This window comes from Dendrobates tinctorius, unplaced genomic scaffold (assembly GCF_039654945.1).
Source record: "Dendrobates tinctorius isolate UK_male_01 unplaced genomic scaffold, ASM3965494v1 ptg000126l, whole genome shotgun sequence".
Lineage (NCBI taxonomy): Eukaryota > Metazoa > Chordata > Amphibia > Anura > Dendrobatidae > Dendrobates > Dendrobates tinctorius.
Window position 1 is genome coordinate 4499303 of NW_027361794.1, and position 20941 is coordinate 4520243.

The 20941-nt window shown below is 44.9% G+C and overlaps 1 protein-coding gene across 1 annotated transcript in view; it reads left to right on the forward strand.

Annotated features, from left to right (window-relative positions):
- Nucleotides 1–20941, forward strand: part of LOC141047267 (uncharacterized) — a 123462-nt gene that overhangs the window by 35065 nt on the left and 67456 nt on the right. The window contains 1 exon segment of the mRNA XM_073542274.1: nucleotides 11203–11362. Within this exon segment, the coding sequence (XP_073398375.1) occupies nucleotides 11203–11362 (160 nt within the window).

Genomic DNA, 20941 nt, shown 5'->3' on the forward strand with positions numbered 1-20941 from the left:
AAAGCAGCTGCCATAAAGGGTGCTTTTGCTGTTCTAAGGTGTCTGTGCCGGAGTCTGGTCAGGTGTCCCCATCTTACCTGAGCAGTAGGATACTACATCTCATGAGGCGGTGCAGTCCCTCTGGCGACTGAACCCTCAGGGGCGCCACATACCCCTGCCCCCCCCCCCCCCCCCCGTTAACCACAGCACATCTGCGGGTTGTAAACAAGTGAGAAAACAAAGGTATTAATGGAACATACAAATTTTTGATGCGTGATAACTGATAAACAATAAGAAATACAACTTGCCAATATGGGAGGCACTTGTGACTTGAACGTTGCTTAACACAATTTATTTAAACTAATATCTTATCTAATAACTATGCATTCGCTATCCTATTAAGTGCTGTAGGTAGCAACCGTTGCTAAGGTTCATTACCAGTTCAAAGTGCTACTGTATACTCCTTCATATTTTATTTTACTTTCTCAGTATCAAAACTCTTTAGTGACCACCGACAATCTAAGGTTCTCCACTTACTATAAACATTCTTGGTCCCTAATTAACCATTTCTATTTATTGTTAAATCTATTTTATTGAAAAACAATAGACAAAGGTAACATACAAGGCAGCAAACATTATACACCCAGCTGTACAAGGATGCAGAATAAACAGTCTCGTATAAAACCAACCCATCTTCTGTGACAAGTGCTCGCGACGTTTCAATGAGTTGAATGTTGGTTTATAACTTTATATTCATGTGCACTACCATCTACCAGAATCAGACCAAGAGAAGGCATTATAGGTTGATAGACCTATCTATATAAACATGCATTATACATTTCTTACTTATATGCATTGGAACAGGCTTGAGAGCTGTCATTCCTCCCCAGATATCATCTGGCATATTGGTAGTATAGTTGGACCAGCGTAAGCTGACAATAGTTACAGACATACACAACGACATCCTTACATGTATCAGCAAAGGTGTATTTCAGAAGAAGGATAAAAAGACAGAAAAGGAAGGGGAAAGAGCACGAAGGAAATTAGGGTGGGACACTTAGGGGGTAATAGTAAAAAAAAAAAAAAAAAAAAAAGGTGGGGGGAGGGAAACAAACACCAGTCCTCCGAGTCGACCTCTACGAAGCCTCGTCGACCAGCTGAGATAGTCCAGTAGTTTCCTTGAACAAGATCCAAGGTTGCCACACGCAGATCACGCAGGTGTTGTCCCCTTCCAATTCAGCCTTCAGTTCTTCCATACGGAAGATGTCTCCGAATTCCGACACCCATTCCGCCATAGTTGGCGGTATTGCCGTGCGCCAATGGCTTGGGATTACCATGCATGCCGCGGTAATACAAAACCGGAGGAGGCTCCGCTTCTAAGTGGATATGGGACCCGGGAGGATCGAGAGGATGACAATTTGCGGGGAAGGGGGAACATATTCTCCAGAAATTCTATGATAAGCCAAGAACACCCTCTTCCAGAAGGGTCGTATAGCGGGGCACTGCCACCATATATGAAATAGTGTGCCTCTCTCGGTTCCACACCGCCAACAGGTGTCATCTACCGACAGAAAAATAGACTTTAGTCTGACGGGGGACAGATACCATCTGGTCAGTATCTTAAAATTTTTCTCCTGTGCGCCCCCAGCCGGGGACATTTTGTGTGTGAAAAGGTAAGCTTTGTCAAGGTCCTCAGCAGAAAATTTACATCCCATCTCTTCTTCCCATGCCCGCATGTAACTCGGGACCGCTTCCGAATCCCCGCCATGGAATTCCTTGTATAAGAGAGAAATCAGATGAGAGGGAGGGTCCTGCTACTGTAGTAAATCTTCCAATCGTGTCGTGGGGGGGCGAGAAGTGCGGTCACCCGTGTGTCTCCGGATAAACGACCTCAGCTGATTGTATTCCATCCAGGAGAGCGTCTTAGTGGGAAACTGTTCCTGTAGGGTCTCCAAAGATGGAATATCTCCTCCCACCAAAACCTGACCCAGGCGTAAGTCAGTACTGATATGCCAACCCAAAAATTAGTCTATAAAACAACCAGGAGGAAAGTCTGGGTTACCAAAAATTGGTGCCAACGGGTTCAGGGCGCTAATCAATGTCTTTTTAATTTTCATGCAGTTCCAAAACCATAGGGTCTCTCGTGCCAGAAAGCCTGTGGATCCCTCAGTCATTTGCATTAGTCATAGCTTCGAATCCATGGGAAGTGTCGCAGAGGGATATTAAAGGATGTCTGTTCTAGATGAACCCATTGCTTCTAACGGTGGCCGAATTGCCAATCGAATAGATGTGCAAGTAAGGAGGCCCTATGGTAGAGTTTGAAGTCAGGGAGGCCCGCACCGCCTCTGGACTTCGGTGTTGTCAGAATGGTGTACTTTAAACGGGGCTTAGAAGTCTGCCAAATAAAGCGGGTCAATGCAGATCTAATGGTCTGGAAGAATGCCTACGGCGGAACAATCGGGACCGCCTGGAACAGGTATAAAAACCTGGGAAGAACATCCATCTTAAACGAATTCATCTCGCCAAACCACGAGATATTCTTTCGTCCGTATTCTCTCAAACGTTTGAGTCGATTCTAGGAGGGGCAAATAGTTTAATTTGTAAAGGTCAGTCATGGCGGTAGGAATTTGAACACCCAAATATTGAATAGCTCCAGATTTCCAACGGAAGGGGAAATTCCCCATGATTTTCACAAGTTCTGCTTGTCTCAGGGATATGTTAAGGGCTTCGGTTTTCTGAAAATTAATTTTAAAATTGCTGACTGCTCCATATTTTTGAAACTCCACCATCAACGATGGGAGGGTAATGTGCGGCTGAGATACGTACAGTAGGAGATCATCTGCATATAGAGAGACTTTATAATGAGTGCGGTCCACCCTTAGACCGTGCACACTGGTATTCCCTCTAATTGCCACCGCTAAATGATCCATAACTACCGTGCATAATAGGGGCGACAGAGGGCAGCCCTGTCGTGTGCCGTTCCCGATGGTTATAGAGTCTGACATTGCACCATTGACCCTAACCCTCGCCGAAGGGCCAGAATATAGAGCCGCAATCCTATGTAGGAAACGGTTCCCTAGGCCTATCTGTCGTAAGGCCGAAAACATGAAGCCCCAGTGTACACGGTCAAAGGCCTTCTCCGCATCAATCGACAGCAAAGCCATCGGCTTGTGTTTTAATTTAGCATGTGCAGTCAAAATGAGGGTCTTGCCTATCTCATCTCTTGCTTCTCTCCCCCGCACAAACCCCACCTGGTCCGAATGTGCAACTAAAGGTAGAAGGGGAGCTATTCGATTAGCTAGAATTTTCGCGTAAAGTTTTACATCAACGTTAATAAGAGATATTGGACGATAATTGGTCACTACCGTGGGATCCTTCCCTGGCTTCGGTATTACTGTAATGAATACCTCTAAGGATTGTGGGACGAACGGGGAGTCGCTCGCGATGGAGTTAAAGACCAGCATCATAATGGGATTAAGTTGCTCTCAAAACATCTTGTAAAAATGAGGGGAGAAACCGTCCGGTCCCGGACTTTTACCAGCCAGGGTGTTCTGAATGACCTCGTCAACCTCTTCAGTTGTAAAATCAGTGTCCAATGGTGTCATTAAGTCTGCAGTCAGTGTCGGGAGGGCGGTATCCTGTATGCAAGATTCTATTTGCGGTTGAAGGTCCAGGGGCGATTGAGGGGGGGCTAACTCCTTTAATATTGTACAATGTATGATAACATCGCAATATGTCAAGAATTTCCTTTGGATTCGACGTCGTCTGACCCCGTTGCCGTTGGAGGGATGTGATGTATGTGGTCTGACAGCGTGGGTGTAGAAATCTAGCTAGTAGGCGTCCACATTTACTAGCTTGGCCGTATAGAATACTTTTAAAGCGAGTTCTATGATGACGAGATTTCTCATTTAGCAGGAATTTCAGGTCATCTCTGCATTTGATCAAGTCAGTCTGCGTCCCTGCCCCCATATCGTTCTTATGTTTCGCCTCCAGGGATAGTATTTTTTCCGTGAGGTCCATAATTTCCTTATTTTTCATTTGTTTCAGGCGAGAACCATGTTTAATTAGTACCCCTCTAAGAACGCATTTAAGGGTTTCCCATTTAATAGGCATAGCAGTGGTATCGTGTGCGTGATCTTGTAAAAATGCTGCTATGGTTGCCCTAACGTCTGCCACACATGTAGGGTCTTTTAAAAGATTATCAATCTCCACGTCCACTGGTGCATCACCGAGTCCGGAGGACTGATGTCCAAAAAGATTGGAGCGTGATCTGACCACTGGAAGCTTCCAATGGACGGTTTCGGGTCCCAAGCCAACGCACAATGACTAAGGAGAAAGAAATCTATTCTGCCATACGAGTTATTTGGCGTGGAGAAGAATATATAATCCTTCATGTTGGGGTTAAGAAGCCTCCAAACATCGGTGAGGCGCAGATCGTGAAGGTCTCTTTTCAAAGAGGACAACTGACGAAGAGAGAGAGAGAGGATTTTGCCGCCGTGGAATCCATCGTCGGATTAAGAGTCACGTTAGTGTCTCCCCCAAGTATAACAACCCCTTCAGCAAAATCCGCCACTGTCTTCAAAAAAGACCTAGTAGCTTGAATTTGGTCCCGGCTGGGGGCATACTAGCCCGCTATAGTATATGTTGTTGAAAAAATCTGGATCTTCAAGATCACGTTCCTGCCCTCAGTATCAATTAGTGTGTCTAGTATGGTGTGTTGGAAGGCTTTAGGAAGTGATATAGACACACCTCGGGATCGTGAGTCCGGGTTGGCGCTATGGAACCAAGTCGTATAGTAGCAATCAGGGATGTTAGGGATATGTCCAATCTTAAAATGGGTCTCCTGTACGATCAATACATTTACTCTTTTCTTGTGCATACCATATAAAATTTGCGACCGCTTCTGTGGTATATTAAAGCCCCTAACGTTCAAGGAGCCCAGTGTTATCTTTTGTGTGGCAGTCTTATCAGGCATTGTATTTGTAGTCCGGAATCGAGAAAATCAGGCTTCATTCCAAAGGATGGATCGGTCTCGGAGTCCGGTGCCCGCTGTGGAGAGGGAAAGAAACTAGTAGGGTGAGGGGAGTGTAAACAAAGAGAATAAACAGAGGATTAGCGAAAAAGCAGAAAATAAAGGTGAAATTAACGATGCGAGTGTGGATAGACACACTCCCACAGATGTCGTGGAAGCTAGTGGAGGTAAGTATTAGTTGCTGTGCGCCTCACTGGCAAAACAGCACCTCCGGGGTGGAAGTGTATGACAAGAAGAGAAATGGAGACGCCGTCTCTTCCGGTCCCCAACCTCATGATGATATAACAATCACATACCCCTAACGCAGGGAATCGAACATACAAAGATTATATAACCTTAGCTAATAAACACATGAGTCATTAACATATCACTTATTGTAAATAGCTTCAGTGCTATCAAAGCTGGTAATGTTATAGATGTCACCACCTTTAAATCTGAAGCAACGTAAGCTTCCATGAATCATCCTTCTTTTAAAATAGAACACGGCAAAGTGGAAATCTAATGAGACACCTGGAAGTGGTTAGGGTGGAAACCCAACTGTCTAAAAGTATGTGGGGGGAAGGGGAGGGGGATAAAGGAAGGAAGGAGGAGAAGAAAAGGAGGAATGGAATCAGCTGTTGGTAAAACTGATTTAAGCTTCAGTTCTGCATCGCTGGTAGAAATGATCCCCAATCCCCGTCCCCCACCCATCCAGACAATAACCCATCCCATATCCAAAAACTGAATAGTCAATCATCCTCTCTCTTTCCTGGATGAACGTGCCCATGGCCATTGAGCCGTCTTCCGGGTCGACGCTGCCGTTGAGGAGCCTGCCCCCTGTGAGGGTCATCCATTCTGTTAAATGATGGTAGGGGTGGCCAATCAGGGATGTCCACCTCAGATATATCCAGGGCGGCCAAGAATGCTGGGATTCCACTAGGATGGCTCAAACGATGTACTCTACCCCTCTTCTGAATCCGGAGGCAGAACGGAAACCCCCAGGTATAGAGAAGGTCGTGCTGCCGCAACTCATCCAAGAGGGGACGAAGAGCTCTGCGCCTCTGCAAAGTCCATCTGGACAGATCTGGTAGGAGCTGTATGCGGGTGTCCAAGTGTTTTATGGGTCTTGCTCTCCTGGCTGCCCCCATGACCGCATCTTTAAGTTGGTATTTATGGACCCGGCATATGACATCCCTCGGTGGGTCCTGTTCACTAGGACGCGGGCCCAGAGCCCTATGATCACGGTCTAGCTCCAGTGGAGTATCTTGGGGCCTATCTAATACCGAGTTGAAGATGCCTCTCAAAGTGGTATTTAACTCCTGGGGGGTATAGATTTGGGTAATCCCCGTATTCTTATGTTGTTTCTGCGTCCCCTATTTTTGGAATCATCCAGCATCTCTGCCAGGGTCTGTAGCTGTCTAACTTGAGCGGCCACAGCCGCCTCCTGAGCCTCCATTCTTTCGTTCAGGGAAGTCAGAAGCTGATCATAGGATTCAACTTTCTCTCCGCATTGTTGAATGTCGTCCTTAAGTATGGAAAGTTCAGCTTTATAAGAAGATTCCAGACGAACAATATATTGTTCCATATCTTGTTTTGTCGGTATGTCTTTTATTTTATTATATAATAAAGTGAAATCATCTCTCATGGGTGCTGCAGATTGTCCCATAAAGGCAGGGGCAGAAGTACCGCATTGTGGTGTTAAGGATGCGGCTAGTTGGTGGGTAGGTGGAGGAGCTATGACAGGTGGCAGTTCAGCCTGATGGGAAGATATCATGGTGTGATTTGACTGCCTTCTCATTGTAGGGTCTGCTTCTCCATGCACCGTAACACCACCCATGATGATAAGGTTGGCGTCAGGGGGAGTAATATTGCCTCTCTGGGTGCATGGCGCAGGGAACACCAGGGAACTCTCCTCAGGGCCTGCACATGTCACGCCGGTGCCATGCTGCATCGACTTGTCTGCGGGGTCTCCCCGTGAAGGACGAGCCTCCAGGGGCTCAGCGGTTATGTTGTGGGGAGAATGCCCCGTCTCCTGTGGAGCCTCCAAGATTGCCCCATCAGATCCCGAAGGGGTCCATTTGCGGTCCTCCCTCCTCTGACTGCTCCCCCACCTCCTGTACCTTGCTCCCCGCTGACGGCGGAGCCTGCTGTCCTTTGCGCGCCGCATCCATCATGGCGCCTACGACCTTCTTCTTCCCCGCTCCTGTGAAGTAGCGGGAGATGTTATGAGCCTTGTCGGATGCCGCGGGGCCGGTGGATACGCTCCCTCTGCTGCTTCTGGTGGTCATCGGGGTAGAAGGAATCTGGAGAGGTCACTGATCAGGTTGGTTACCGGTGTAGGAGCGGGAGCTCTCCAGAACACGTCCTCATTCCTCGCCGGCCATGCCACGCCCTACCATTTCTATTTATATCTATCAAAAAGTGCTTTAAGATCCTATTTGCCATGTTACATTACACATTAAATGGTACCTGCTACCAAAAATTTATCAACATTCAATACTATAAAACATCCTATACTGTGCAAACATTACAATTTTATAATAACATTTTTATTTGGTACAAAAGCTGTAATAATCAATGATAAATGACAGATACTATCCCAGCCGGGGTATCTTCAAGTGTCCTTATTCTTTGTGGAGGACCTGCTCAAAACCTCCAACGGTGGTCCTGGGTGGGCTGCAGGACATTCTGGTCTTGCCTTTAGACCCTGTCTTCGGCCACACCCAACGGGTTTTTTCTTCATGGAAAAAGTGCAAGCTAAGCTCCACCCACCTTCCAGCACCCTTCATGAACCAAAGCAGCTGCCATAAAGGGTGCTCTGCTGTTCTAAGGTGTCTGCGCTGGAGTCTGGTCAGGTGTTCCCATCTTACTTAAGGAGTGGGATACTACACCTCAGGAGGAGGTGCAGTACCTGTGTGGTGACTAAACAGTCAGAGGCGCCACACACGTACCCCCTGGAATGAGAAGACGCTGATTCTATCTGCCCAGATCTGTAAACTACAAAGCCAAATGACAGCTAAATTAGAATGTGCTGATAAGTTAGAAAATCACTTGAAGAAAAATATTATGATGAGGGAAAGTGTATGGTAATGATGCTGTTGGCTTCCTAGAGCTCTGATATCTTATTGGATGAATCTCCCTTCTGTGCTGCTGAATGTGCTCATATGATCCCTACAAGACCAGGTCCAGTCTTTTTTTTTTTTTTTTTTTTTTTTTATGATTGACAACATTAAATAGTCAGTGAGGGTCAAGTGTGAATTTCTGTACAATAACAGAGTTTCCCTTTTATCCTGACTTTTTAATTTCTTTTAAAACCAATAAACTTCATAAAAAACACTACACCTGTCCCATGATATATCTCTAAGCTGTGCATGGCTGATATCTGTAATATACATTTAATCACACCAGCAGGAGATGTGTTGGCATGGCTCGAGCCTTGGTTTCATGGATTCACTCCACGTCATAAAATATATTATGTTTGCAATCCTAAGAAATTCCCATTACTGCACGATCTCTCCTGTAATGGGGGCGCTAATACTTTCTTTAGTCTTCTGGTCCGGACTCATAGTAGCTCCAGTGGTCCACTATAAATTATTGAAAGTCCATTTGCTTCAGTTCTCCTCCCCCCAAACATTACTCTTTTTTTTTTTTTTTCTTGTACAGGTTGCACCGTTACTTTTTTTTTTTTCTGATGAAGACTGTTGAGTTTGATCATTTCAGTAGATGTGTTTTTGTCTGTAAGCAGTTTTTGACTACAGTAGTAAATTCCCAAATCACAGTACAGTAGTGATTTAACCACTTCCCGCCGCCAGTTTTCTGTTCCTAACCAGGCCCTAACCTTTGAAGATGATGTGCGTCTCTTTATGTTGTGATAACTTTAGAATTACTCACAAAGCATAATAGGAAACAGATGAACCTTACAAATTATTTTCCATTTTCTCTTGAATCTAACAATATCTTATATAGGTTTTACACCACATCTGGGCACATGGCAGGGTTAAGAAGGAAAAGAGCGTAATTTAGCTATTTGAATGCAGATCTTGCTGGAATAGCTTACAGACACAATGTATTGGGGGCACTGTTCATGGTCACCTGGCAGCTCAAAATATGGCCACTATGAACAGGCTTGGCATTATCTACTCCATTTTCTTGATCCCATCCTGATTGCCTTGCTTATCATCCTCTAACCTCTCGTCTTGGATCCAGACTTGCACAGAGACCCCTAGGCTTGGGCCACTTTGATACCTGTTGTTCTGTGGAGTGAGATGGCAAAAACAATAGTCAGATAGTTGGGTCAGAGCCAGGAGAACAGAGAAAATACAAAATCCGAAGAGGCAAGAGTAGTCAGCGATCATGTCTGGATCACAACAGAAAGTAAATACACAAGCCGGTTGCTGAGCACAGATGACTGAACCAGAAGAGAACAAGACTGTATCTGGCAGCTTTCAGGAATATGTTTCAAGATTTAGTAGGGCGTGGTGCTTTCCAATTGGCTGAAGCAGGGAGCAGATTACTCCAGCTGGACAGCACACAGACCCATACTGCCAGACTGGATGGTACTACAGGTCCCAGGAACCCTACTTTTAGTGGCTGGATAGCGCCTGTGCCGCCCATATCTTCTAGTTCTGATGTCTCTTCCATTACTAGAAAAGAAAAAAAAAAGATCCATGCACAAGGAGCGCACACCCATGAATGAGAGTATATGTGGGCAATAATACATTTGAATATAAGAAAATATTTATTCGTAGACCAAAGCCAAAAAAATTTCACAAAATCATTTAAAACAGACACATAGATAAGGTCCCATGAAACAGCAATACAACAACCACAATATGATAAACACAAGTAAATGAAGAGTCCCTGAGCTAATGCAATAGATATAAGCCTCAAGTCTATGCAATTATACTGCCAACCTGGGTGTCCCCAGGAGGCTATAAAAACACAAAGCCCCATATGGAATATAAATAACCACATGGAATGCTTACAGAAAATAGAAAGCAAGTGTCCCTAAGTGAGGGAGAAGACTCACTAGAGTGCAAGTAATAAGAATGACCTACACGGAAGATAGTGCAGAAACAAATTGTAAGGCTAAAAAATAGCCAGCAAGTCACCAAATAGGACAGCACATGTCAGGGCATCAGGGATGTCAGGGCAGGAGGGACAATAGTCCCAGGACCAAGATGATGTGGGAACCCTACGCGTATCGCTGCTGACCACAGCTTCGTCAGGGGAAGTGTGACGAAGCTGCGGTCAGCAGCGATACTCTCATTCATGGGTGTGCTCTCCTTGTGCATGGATCTTTTTTTCTTTTCCGTGCATTTTGCTGCACCCCTGGTAATATATTTTTTCTGAGTTTATATGCCCTTCAGTAGTGCCCCCTGCTCCCCCATCTCTTCGATTACCAGCGCCGCTTGCAGAATGAAAAAGGCGTGATAGCAGAAGCAGGTCTCAGAGGAGATGGGACACACCATTAGCCCTAATATGATAAAATTGCAGAAAACCAGAGCAGTAGAAATCCCCATAAAGAGACTGCATTTTGAAATATTTAACCCACTGTGAATTAATCTATAGTCGTATTGACTATTTTGACTCCATTGCCACTTTACAGAAATTAGCGCACAGTGGATGTTGAAGAGTGAAAATTTCACGATTTGCCATTTTAGTACTCAACACATAGCGCCCAGATTGTGCTCCAGGAGGCACACACCATAAATTAAGTGGGTTCTCACTATAGTAATGCTACATACATGAATGATAAATTTAGTTTGGACACACTGCAAGGCTCAGAAGCGAGGGGGAGATTTGACTTTGGGAGAATAGATATTGCTGGATTGGTTTATGGATGGCATGGTGCTTTTCAAGAATCTTTGAGCCGCTAATAATGTGGACACTTCTTCTGTTTTTTCCATTGACAGATTGTTTTTTGTGGGATGAGTAGAAATTTTTGTTTGTATCATTTTTGCATACATAACATTGTTTGAAGTCTTTTTATTCCATATTTGGGAGGGAGAATGACCAAACAGTTGAACACCACACTCTACTGGTTCATGCTATGAGGTTTTCTATTCAACTGTGAACTGTCATTGTCTTGGTGAAAAATTCAATATTTTTGCAGAACTTGCCATTTTTACAGATAGTTTAAGTAGAAATGTTAAATATATCCTTGAAATTTATGTTTTTTATTAAAAAATAATTGGTTTTATTCTTGGCAGATGACTGTACCAGATCAGAGGGACAGCTGACATATTCACTTTTTAAATCAGATGATCTTGAGATCCCACAAGATACAATAGAAGTGATTGCTATTACTCCAGATATACCATCATCCATTCACAGCAAAGATCTGTCATCTGATCCTATGAAACAAGTCCTGTCTTCTGATTCATTACCGACTACTAAGGAAAATCAAAGTCACAAAATAAGCATTAAAGAAGAACTGTTCCTAACGGAAAGAAGCCATTTTCATGTTCAGGATATGGAAATAGCTTTACCCTCAAAGTCTTTTCTTAAACATCAAAACGTTCATACAGCAGAGAATATATTTTCTTGTTCCATGTGTGGAAAATGTTTTAACCAGAAATCAAATCTTGTTAGACACCAGAGAAGTCACACAGAGGAGAAGCCATTTTCATGTTCAGAATGTGGGAAATGTTGTAACCAGAAATCACACCTTGTTAGTCACCAGAGAATTCACACAGGGGAAAAGCCATATTCCTGTTCAGAATGTGGGAAATATTTTTCAGCAAAATCAAGTCTTATCAAACATCAAAGAATTCACACAGGGGAGAAGCCATTTTCATGTTCAGAGTGTGGGAAATGTTTTAACCAGAAATGGAATCTTGTTATGCACAAAATTACTCACTCAAGGGAGAAGCCATTTTCATGTTCAGAATGTGGAAAAAGTTTTAAGCAGAAATCAGTTTTAGTTAGTCACCAGAGGATTCATACTGGGGAAATGCCTTTTTCATGCTCAGAATGTGGGAAATGTTTTAATAAAAATGCTCATCTTGTTATACACCAAAGAACTCACACAGGGGAGAAGCCTTTTTCTTGTTCTGAATGTGGAAAATGTTTTGCAGAGAAATCAAAACTTATCATGCACCAGAGAACCCACACAGGGGAGAAGCCTTTTTCATGTTTAGAATGTGGAAAATGTTTTTCGAGGAAATCATCTTTTCTTATACACCAGATCAGCCACACAAATGAGAAACCTTTGTCATGTTCTTAATGTGGGAAATGTTTTGCAAGGAAATCAACTCTTAATAAAATCAGAGTAATAACACAGGGGAGAGGCCTTTTCCATGTTTAGACTGTTGGATATGTTTTAACCGAAATCTTCTTAAAGGGCCATCTTCTTAAGAGCTTGCTAATAAGCGAGTGCGTCTTATAGACTGGAGGCAGCTTTTTGTGACAGAGGACAACAATAAGACAATGTCCTTCCTGATCACTGAGAAAACTTCTCTCTCCTCCAGCCACACACTTATCCTACTGGTTGATGCGGAGCAGGAGAGGAAGATACCGGGACCTGCACAGAGGATGCATGTCCTGAGCGAGCAGCTGAAGAACCTTCCACAAAAACTAGCTCAAGAACCGTTCAGATCATGTAACACTGTTTTTACATATTTTCAAGTGTTGTCACTTTCAGTTATGAAATGAGCTATTTCTTAATAATTTTGACCTCCTGAATTCAAATATCACAATAACATTTTTTAGTTGTTTCTTGTTTCTGTGATATTAAAGTTTTCCTTTTACTTCTACGTGTAATTAATGCATGAAAGTTTCAGTACTTTGAGACATTATTATTTTTGCAAATCTAAAGATTAAGAATATTTTATTATTACATGTAGTAAAAAAAAAAGAAGCTAGCTCACCTAGTACTTGAAGTCCAGTTTGCACGGAACCAGGTGGATCCACACCAGATAATATGCTCAAGGAAAAAAAAAAAGGCTTGTTGTTCCAGCATCTGGTAAAATTAGTTCTTTCTTTATTTTAAATCCAGTAAAACTTGCAAAAGCTACAATGGTTGCATAGACAAGGCGGAGTACAATAGTTGCATAGACAAGGCGGGGAAGCAAGATGCGTTTTGAACGCTCACTTGTGTTCTTTATCACAGCTTAGCTACATAATCAAGAAAATGTACTATAATACTAAAGATGTGCCAATGAAAACAGTTGGAACAAGTCACATGACATAATTATATCCGTGAATACATTCATTAAGCAACTGGTGCATGAAAACAGTCACTAGTGATACATGGTTTGTAGACTTGAGTGACATTGGTTGGATCGGGTTTCATAAAACAAAATTTGAGTCAGATGAAACTGGTCAGACTAGGGCAAAAAAAAAATCGGAGTTTCGCCCGAAACCCGACCCCAATGCAAGTCAATGGGGAATAAAAGTCGGCAGAGTGGATGAATGTCAGCCGCTCAATGCCGACTTTTATTCCCGATTGACTTGCATTGGGGTTGGGTTTCGGACGAAACTCCGACTTTTTTTGCCCTAGTCAGACCAGTTTCATCCGACTCAAATTTTGTTTCATTCGGGTTTCACGAAACCCGATCCGGCCAAAGTCGCTCAACTCTAGCCAATACGATTCTTTTGTCAATAATTTGCATTTAATATCTCCACCTCTTGCAGAATCATAGAAAACAGAACTGCATAGTGTGAATGAGCACATGCCACATCTCTCTGAACCACATTTAAAATGTCCTTTTCGCTGCAACCAAGTACTTTTTTTTTTTTTTTTCATGGGTCAGAAAAAAAAGTTGAACGTGAATTGCCTATTGAAGGTGCCTTTTTTTGCTACAACATTGCAGCCTTTTTTCACAAAGCGTGCCAATGTCTCATCCTCAAAAAGCATTGCTAGATGTTTATATAACAATTTTTTTTTTATTTCTGAGTATTGTGCACTATATTGAAGCGAAATGACAGGTTTATTTTTCAAAAAATCATTTTATACTTTAGTTTTAGGACACAGTAGATCAGTTTGTTTTTTGTCAGAAGTTAGTGGTAAGAAAATATCTAATACCCATTGAGGAAGAGTTGAAGCTTTGGTGGGATTCCACAACTTTACAAAAGTATCTAAATAAAGACATGATACAGAGGGGTCTGAGACTTAAAGGGAATCTGTCACCTCATTTTTTGCATATGAGATGCGGTCACCGCCATCAGGGGCTTATCTACAGCATTCTGTAATGCTGTAGACAAGCCCCGATGTAACCTGAAAAATGAGTTATATTATACTCACCCAGGGGGTCCGGTCCGGCGCCTCCCATCTTCTAGTGATGACTTCCTCCTCCTTACTTCTGCCGCGGCTACTGCGCAGGCGTACTTACTCTGCCCTGTTGAGAGCAGAGTAAAGTACTGCAGTGCGCAGGCGCCGGACCTCTCTGACCTTTCCCGGCGCCTGCGCACTGCAGTACTCTGCTCTGCCCTCAACAGGGCAGAGTAAGTACGCCTGCGCAGGAGCCACGGCAGAAGTAAGGAGGACGTCATAGCTAGAAGATGGGAGGCGCCGGACCCCGGGGTGAGTATAATCTAACTCGTTTTTCTTCTCTTTCAGGTTACATCGGGAGCCTATCTACAGCAATACAAAATGCTGTAGATAAGCCTCTGATGGCTGTGGCCGCATCTCATTGGAAAAATGAGGTGACAGATTCCCTTTAAGATGCAGTACCAACCAAAGTTTACAATGTGGATTTCATAAATGATTGGAACAGCATTTTGAGCAATTGTTCATTAATCCTCATGAAACTAATTCTAAAATTTGAGAACATAAAACTCCAGTTCGCCCAAAAGGACATTGAAGCTAAAAATTCTGATTTAATTGAGAATGGATATAAGAAGGAACTAGATGAGTCCCTTGCTAAAATTCAGAAATCTGTCACCAAACTTGACGATATCACGCAAATAAAAAAAAAATGTAGATTTCAAAGGGACACCCTGGATTACTCTCTGAATCATGTGTATGACTGGAGTCACAACACAGGTGGTGATCGCACTCCTAAATCCATTCTCAAAAAAAAAAAAATTAAAATTAAAAAAATAAAGAAGACTTGGATATATCTAAAACCAGACCATTATCCGTCAGTTTTTCAGGATCCAACGTTTCAACTCAATCTGAAACTGAAAGCACTGATGATGCTACTCCCATAATAAAGGTTGCAAAAGATGGGGTGGGAGGAAACATACTCGGAACGCACAGCATGACCACAAGAAACAAGAAATGATTGATGCAACATAGAATCATAGAATCGTAGAGTTGGAAGGGACCTCCTGGGCCATCTGGTCCAACCCCCTGCTCAAAGCAGGATTCGCTAAATCATCCCAGTCAGATGTCTGTCCAGCCTCTGTTTGAAGACTTCCATTGAAGGAGAACTCACCACTTCTCGTGGCAGCCTGTTCCACTCATTGATCACTCTAACTGTCAAAAAGTTTTTTCTAATATCTAATCTGTGTCTCCTCCCATTCAGTTTCATCCCATTGCTTCTAGTCTTTCCTTGTGCAAATGAGAATAAAGTTGATCCTTCTACAATGTGACAGCCCTTTAGATATTTGTAGACAGCTATTAAGTCTCCTCTCAGTCTTCTCTTTTGCAAACTAAACATTCCCAAATCCTGCAACCTTTCCTCATAAGACAGGGTTTGCAGACCGGTCACCATTCTGGTCGCTCTTTTCTAAACTTGCTCCAGTTTGTTGATGTCTTTTTTAAAATGTGGTGCCCAAAACTGGACACAATATTCCAGATGAGGTCTGACCAAAGAGGAGTAGAGGGAAATAATGACTTCACGTGATCTAGACTGTATGCTTCTGTTAATACATCCTAGAATTGCATTTGCCTTTTTTGCTGCTGCATCACACTGTTGACTCATATTCAGTCTGTGATCTATTAGTATACCCAAGTCTTTTTCACATGTGCTGTCACTTAGCCCTATTCCTCCCATTCTATATATGCTTTTTCCATTTTTATTGCCCAGATGTAGTACTTTGCATTTCTCCCTGTTAAAAACCATTCTGTTAGTTGCTGCCCACTTCTCCAGTTTATTTAAATCTTTTTGAATCCTCTCTCTCTCTTCTCTAGTATTAGCTATCCCTCCTAGCTTTGTGTCATCAGCAAATTTAATCAGTTTACCCTCAATTCCTTCATCTAAATCGTTGATAAAGATGTTGAACAATACAAGTGTATTGAATCTGTGTATTGAATCAAGTGTATTGAATCTGTCTTCCCGAGTTTTTTCAAATGAACAGCTTATTTTGCTGTCAAGAGGCCTTCATTTTATGCCTGAAATTTTTTTTTACCTGTCTGGAACAATGATGGACATTAACCGCTTTGTAAGAAATCTTATGGTTAAAAAAAATTTTGAAGATGAGGTTTTTTTGAACTGGAAAAAATGTTTGTGAAAACATCTGTCGAGGATTGGATTTTTCGGAGCAGATTTCTTTACTGAATTTGGAAGAATTAAGAGGTGATCCATCTGATCAAATATTTTTTTTTCCCCTGCTGTTTGCGTAGCTTCTTGCTGCCTGGCTGGGGGCTGGGAGGAGCTGAGGAGGAGACTTAGAGCAGTGAGCACAAGTGGGGAGTGACTGGCAAGGCTTTGACTTGCGACTGGGCTCCTCCCACATGAACACATAGCAGTACTGTGATTGGCTGCTCAGTGCAGTGAGTGCACACATGATCTGTGATAGATCACAATGTGCAGTCACACAGACTGTCACTGTCTGATGTAACAGTGGATGTCCGGCAGCTGCAGGATGAGCACTGACAGCCATCTTATTCCTCTCATTATGTTCTGTAGTTCCTGCTGCTCTACAGTGGGAAAGTAATAATATAAATCTGAGGCAGAGAAACTCTGGACAGATCCGGGTATATGTATAATATAACGCTCTAAGCATCACTCTGCCCGAAGCCTTTATAGACTGCGCAAGTGCGACGCACCTGCGCAGTCTGGCTCCAGACAGAGTGACACTCCCCCCAGGAGATCGCGGTATGCGTAAGCACTGAACTCATACCACGATCTCCGGCACAACACCTTACCGATTCGGTGGGGTCTTGCGTCTGGCGGTGATGACAGGAGAGGGCGGGTTGTTGGGCCGGAATCGGCGCATGCGCAGTCCGTGCTTTCCTGCGCCATTTTGTGTAAGACACACTGCAGTGTGTCTTCAAGAAAATGGCGCCAGAAAGAGAGAAATGTGCAGGCGCCAATTCCGGCCCAAAAACCCGCCCTCACATCACGGCACAAAAGATTACCGATCGGGTATGCACCGTGAAGTCAGTAGAGGGCGGGTTGTGGCGCCATGCATACTTGGATAGGGGGGTTAGAGGACTATGCATACCAGGATTGGGGGTGAGGGGTAGCATGCATACCAGGATAGGGGGGTGAGGGGGCCATGCATGCCAGGATTGGGTGGGTGAGGGGTAGCATGCATACCAGGATAGAGGGTGAGGGGGCCATGCATACCAGGATAACGGGTGAGGGGGCCATGCATACCAGGATTGGGGGGTGAGGGGTACCATGCATACCAGGATTGGGGGTGAGGGGTAGCATGCATACCAGGATAGAGGGTGAGGGGGCCATGCATACCAGGATAACGGGTAAGGGGGCCATGCATACCAGGTTTGGGGGGTGAGGGGTACCATGCATACCAGGATTGTGGGTGAGGGGTAGCATGCATACCAGGATAGGGGGTGAGGGGGCCATGCATGCCAGGATTGGGTGGGTGAGGGGTAGCATGCATACCAGGATAGGGGGTGAGGGGGCCATGCATACCAGGATAACGGGTGAGGGGGCCATGCATACCAGGATTGGGGGGTGAGGGGTACCATGCATACCAGGATTGGGGAAGAGGGGACCATGCATACCAGGATAGGGGGGGGGTGAGGGGGCCATGCATACCAGGATAGGGATGAGGGAGTACCATGCATACCAGGATTGGGACGTGAGAGGACCATGCATACCAGGATTGGGGGATGAGGGGACCATGCATACCAGGATAGGGGGTGAGGGGACCATGCATACCAGGATTGGGGGGTTAGGAGACCATACATACCAGGATTGGGGGTGAGGGGGCCATGCATGCCAGGATTGGGTGGGTGAGGGGTAGCATGCATACCAGGATAGGGGGTGAGGGGGCCATGCATACCAGGATAACGGGTGAGGGGGCCATGCATACCAGGATTGGGGGGTGAGGGGTACCATGCATACCAGGATTGGGGAAGAGGGGACCATGCATACCAGGATAGGGGGGGGTGAGGGGGCCATGCATACCAGGATAGGGATGAGGGAGTACCATGCATACCAGGATTGGGACGTGAGAGGACCATGCATACCAGGATTGGGGGATGAGGGGACCATGCATACCAGGATAGGGGGTGAGGGGACCATGCATACCAGGATTGGGGGGTTAGGAGACCATACATACCAGGATTGGGGGTGAGGTGACCATGCATACCAGGATTGGGGGGTGAGGTGACCATGCATACCAGGATTGTGGGGTGAGAGAGGACCATGCATACCAGGAATGGGGATGAGGGGACCATGCATACCAGGATTGGGGGGTGAGAGGACCATGCATACCAGGATTGGGGGGTGAGGGGACCATGCATACCAGGATTGGGGGTGAGGGGACCATGCATACCAGAATTGGTAGGTAAGGGGACCATGCATACCAGGATAGGGAGGTTAGGGGACCATGCATACCAGGATTGGGAGTGAGGTGACCATGCATACCAGGATTGGGGGGTGAGAGAGGACCATGCATACCAGGATTGGGGATGAGGGGACCATGCATACCAGAATTGGGGGGTGAGGGGACCATCCATACCAGGATTGGTAGGTAAGGGGTGCCATGTATGGTGCAGATATCAGAGTTACTCTGTAAGAACCTGGAACATGTCTCCAAGGATTTACTTATAAGGGAATGTGCACACGTTGCGGATTGCTGTGTGGAATTTTCTGTGCGGAATCTGCATCTCTTGGCAGAATCCGCAGGTCTAAATCTGTGAGGTTTTTATGCAGATTTATTGTGGATTTTGTGTGGATTTCGCCCGCGTTTTTACACCTGCGGATTCCTATAACGGAATGGGTGTAAAAACACTGCGGAATCCGTCCAAAGTATTGACATGCTGCGGAAATTAAACTGCTGCGTTTCTGCTTGGATTTTTCCGCAGCATGTACACAGCGGTTTTTTCCCCATAGAATAGCATTGTACTGTAAATCACTTGTGGATCCGCAGCATATCCGCAACGTGTGCACATAGCCTTAGAATAATCAGTGCCGGCAGATGTGACAGCACTGACTAATGCAGAACACATGGACAAATGTCAGATATTAGAGGATAACACAAATCAGCAATACGGACTGGAGTGAGGGCCTGACCCCAGGAGCTACAGTCTGAGGAAAGGGTTAAAAAGCCTTCACTATACCCCTGTACAGCTGTATAACGAGGCCCAGGCTTTATAGTGAAGGGACTGGAGTGAGGGCCTGTTCCCAGGAGCTACAGTCTGAGGAAGGGGCTAAAAAGCCTTCACTAGACCCCTGTACAGCTGTATAATGAGGCCCAGGCTTTATAGTGAAGGGACTGGAGTGAGGGCCTGTTCCCAGGAGCTACAGTCTGAGGAAGGGGCTAAAAAGCCTTCACTAGACCCCTGTACAGCTGTATAATGAGGCCCAGGCTTTATAGTGAAGGGACAGGAGTGAGGGCCTGATCCCAGGAGCTACAGACTGAGGAAAGGGCTAAAAAGCCTTCACTAGACCCCTGTACAGCTGTATAATGAGGCCCAGGCTTTATAGTGAAGGGACAGGAGTGAGGGCCTGATCCCAGGAGCTACAGACTGAGGAAAGGGCTAAAAAGCCTTCACTAGACCCCTGTACACCTGTATAATGAGTAGTGTTGAGCGATACCATCCGATATTGAGAAATATCAGATCGGATTGGATCGGACCAATACACAAAAAATATCGGGTATCGCCGATTCCAATACCGGAAACCCCATTCAAGTCAATGGGACAGAAATATCGGAATTAAAAAAAACCCTTTCTTTACTTGTACATCTAGTTCGGGAGGGGGGAAGAGTGTGGACGGTGCGTGGGCAGACACTGTGCGTGTCTGTGGGCGGGGTCTGTACGGGCCTGCCGGGGGTCTGTGCGGGCCTGCCGGGGGTTGTGTGTGTGTGCAGGCATCGTCCGATGGGACTACAAGTCCCATCGGGCTATGCCTGCTACAATGACAGTGATTGACACATTAGCCAATGATGGGACAGTAGTAGTCCCATCATCCGGCTAATGTGTTGAATGTAAAAAAAAAACCAAAAACATACATACTACATACACTCACTGGCCACTTTATTAGGTACACCATGCTAGTAATGGGTTGGACCCCCTTTTGCCTTCAGAACTGCCTCAATTCTTCGTGGCAGAGATTCAACAAGGTGCTGGAAGCATTCCTCAGAGATTTTGGACCATATTGACATGATGGCATCACACAGTTGGCGCAGATTTGTCGGCTGCACATCCCTGATGCGAATCTCCCGTTCCACCACATCCCAAAGATGCTCTATTGGATTGAGATCTGGTGACTGAGGAGGCCATTTGAGTACAGTGAACTCATTGTCATGTTCAAGAAACCAATCTGAGATGATTCGAGCTTTATGACATGGCGCATTATCCTGCTGAAAGTAGCCATCAGATGTTGGGTACATTGTGGTCATAAAGGGATGGACATGGTCAGCAACAATACTCAGGTAGGCTGTGGCGTTGCAACGATGCTCAATTGGTACCAAGGGGCCCAAAGAGTGCCAAGAAAAAATTCCCCACACCATGACACCACCACCACCAGCCTGAACCGTTGATACAAGGCAGGATGGATCCATGCTTTCATTTTGTTTACGCCAAATTCTGACCCTACCATCCGAATGTCGCAGCAGAAATCGAGACTCATCAGACCAGGCAAC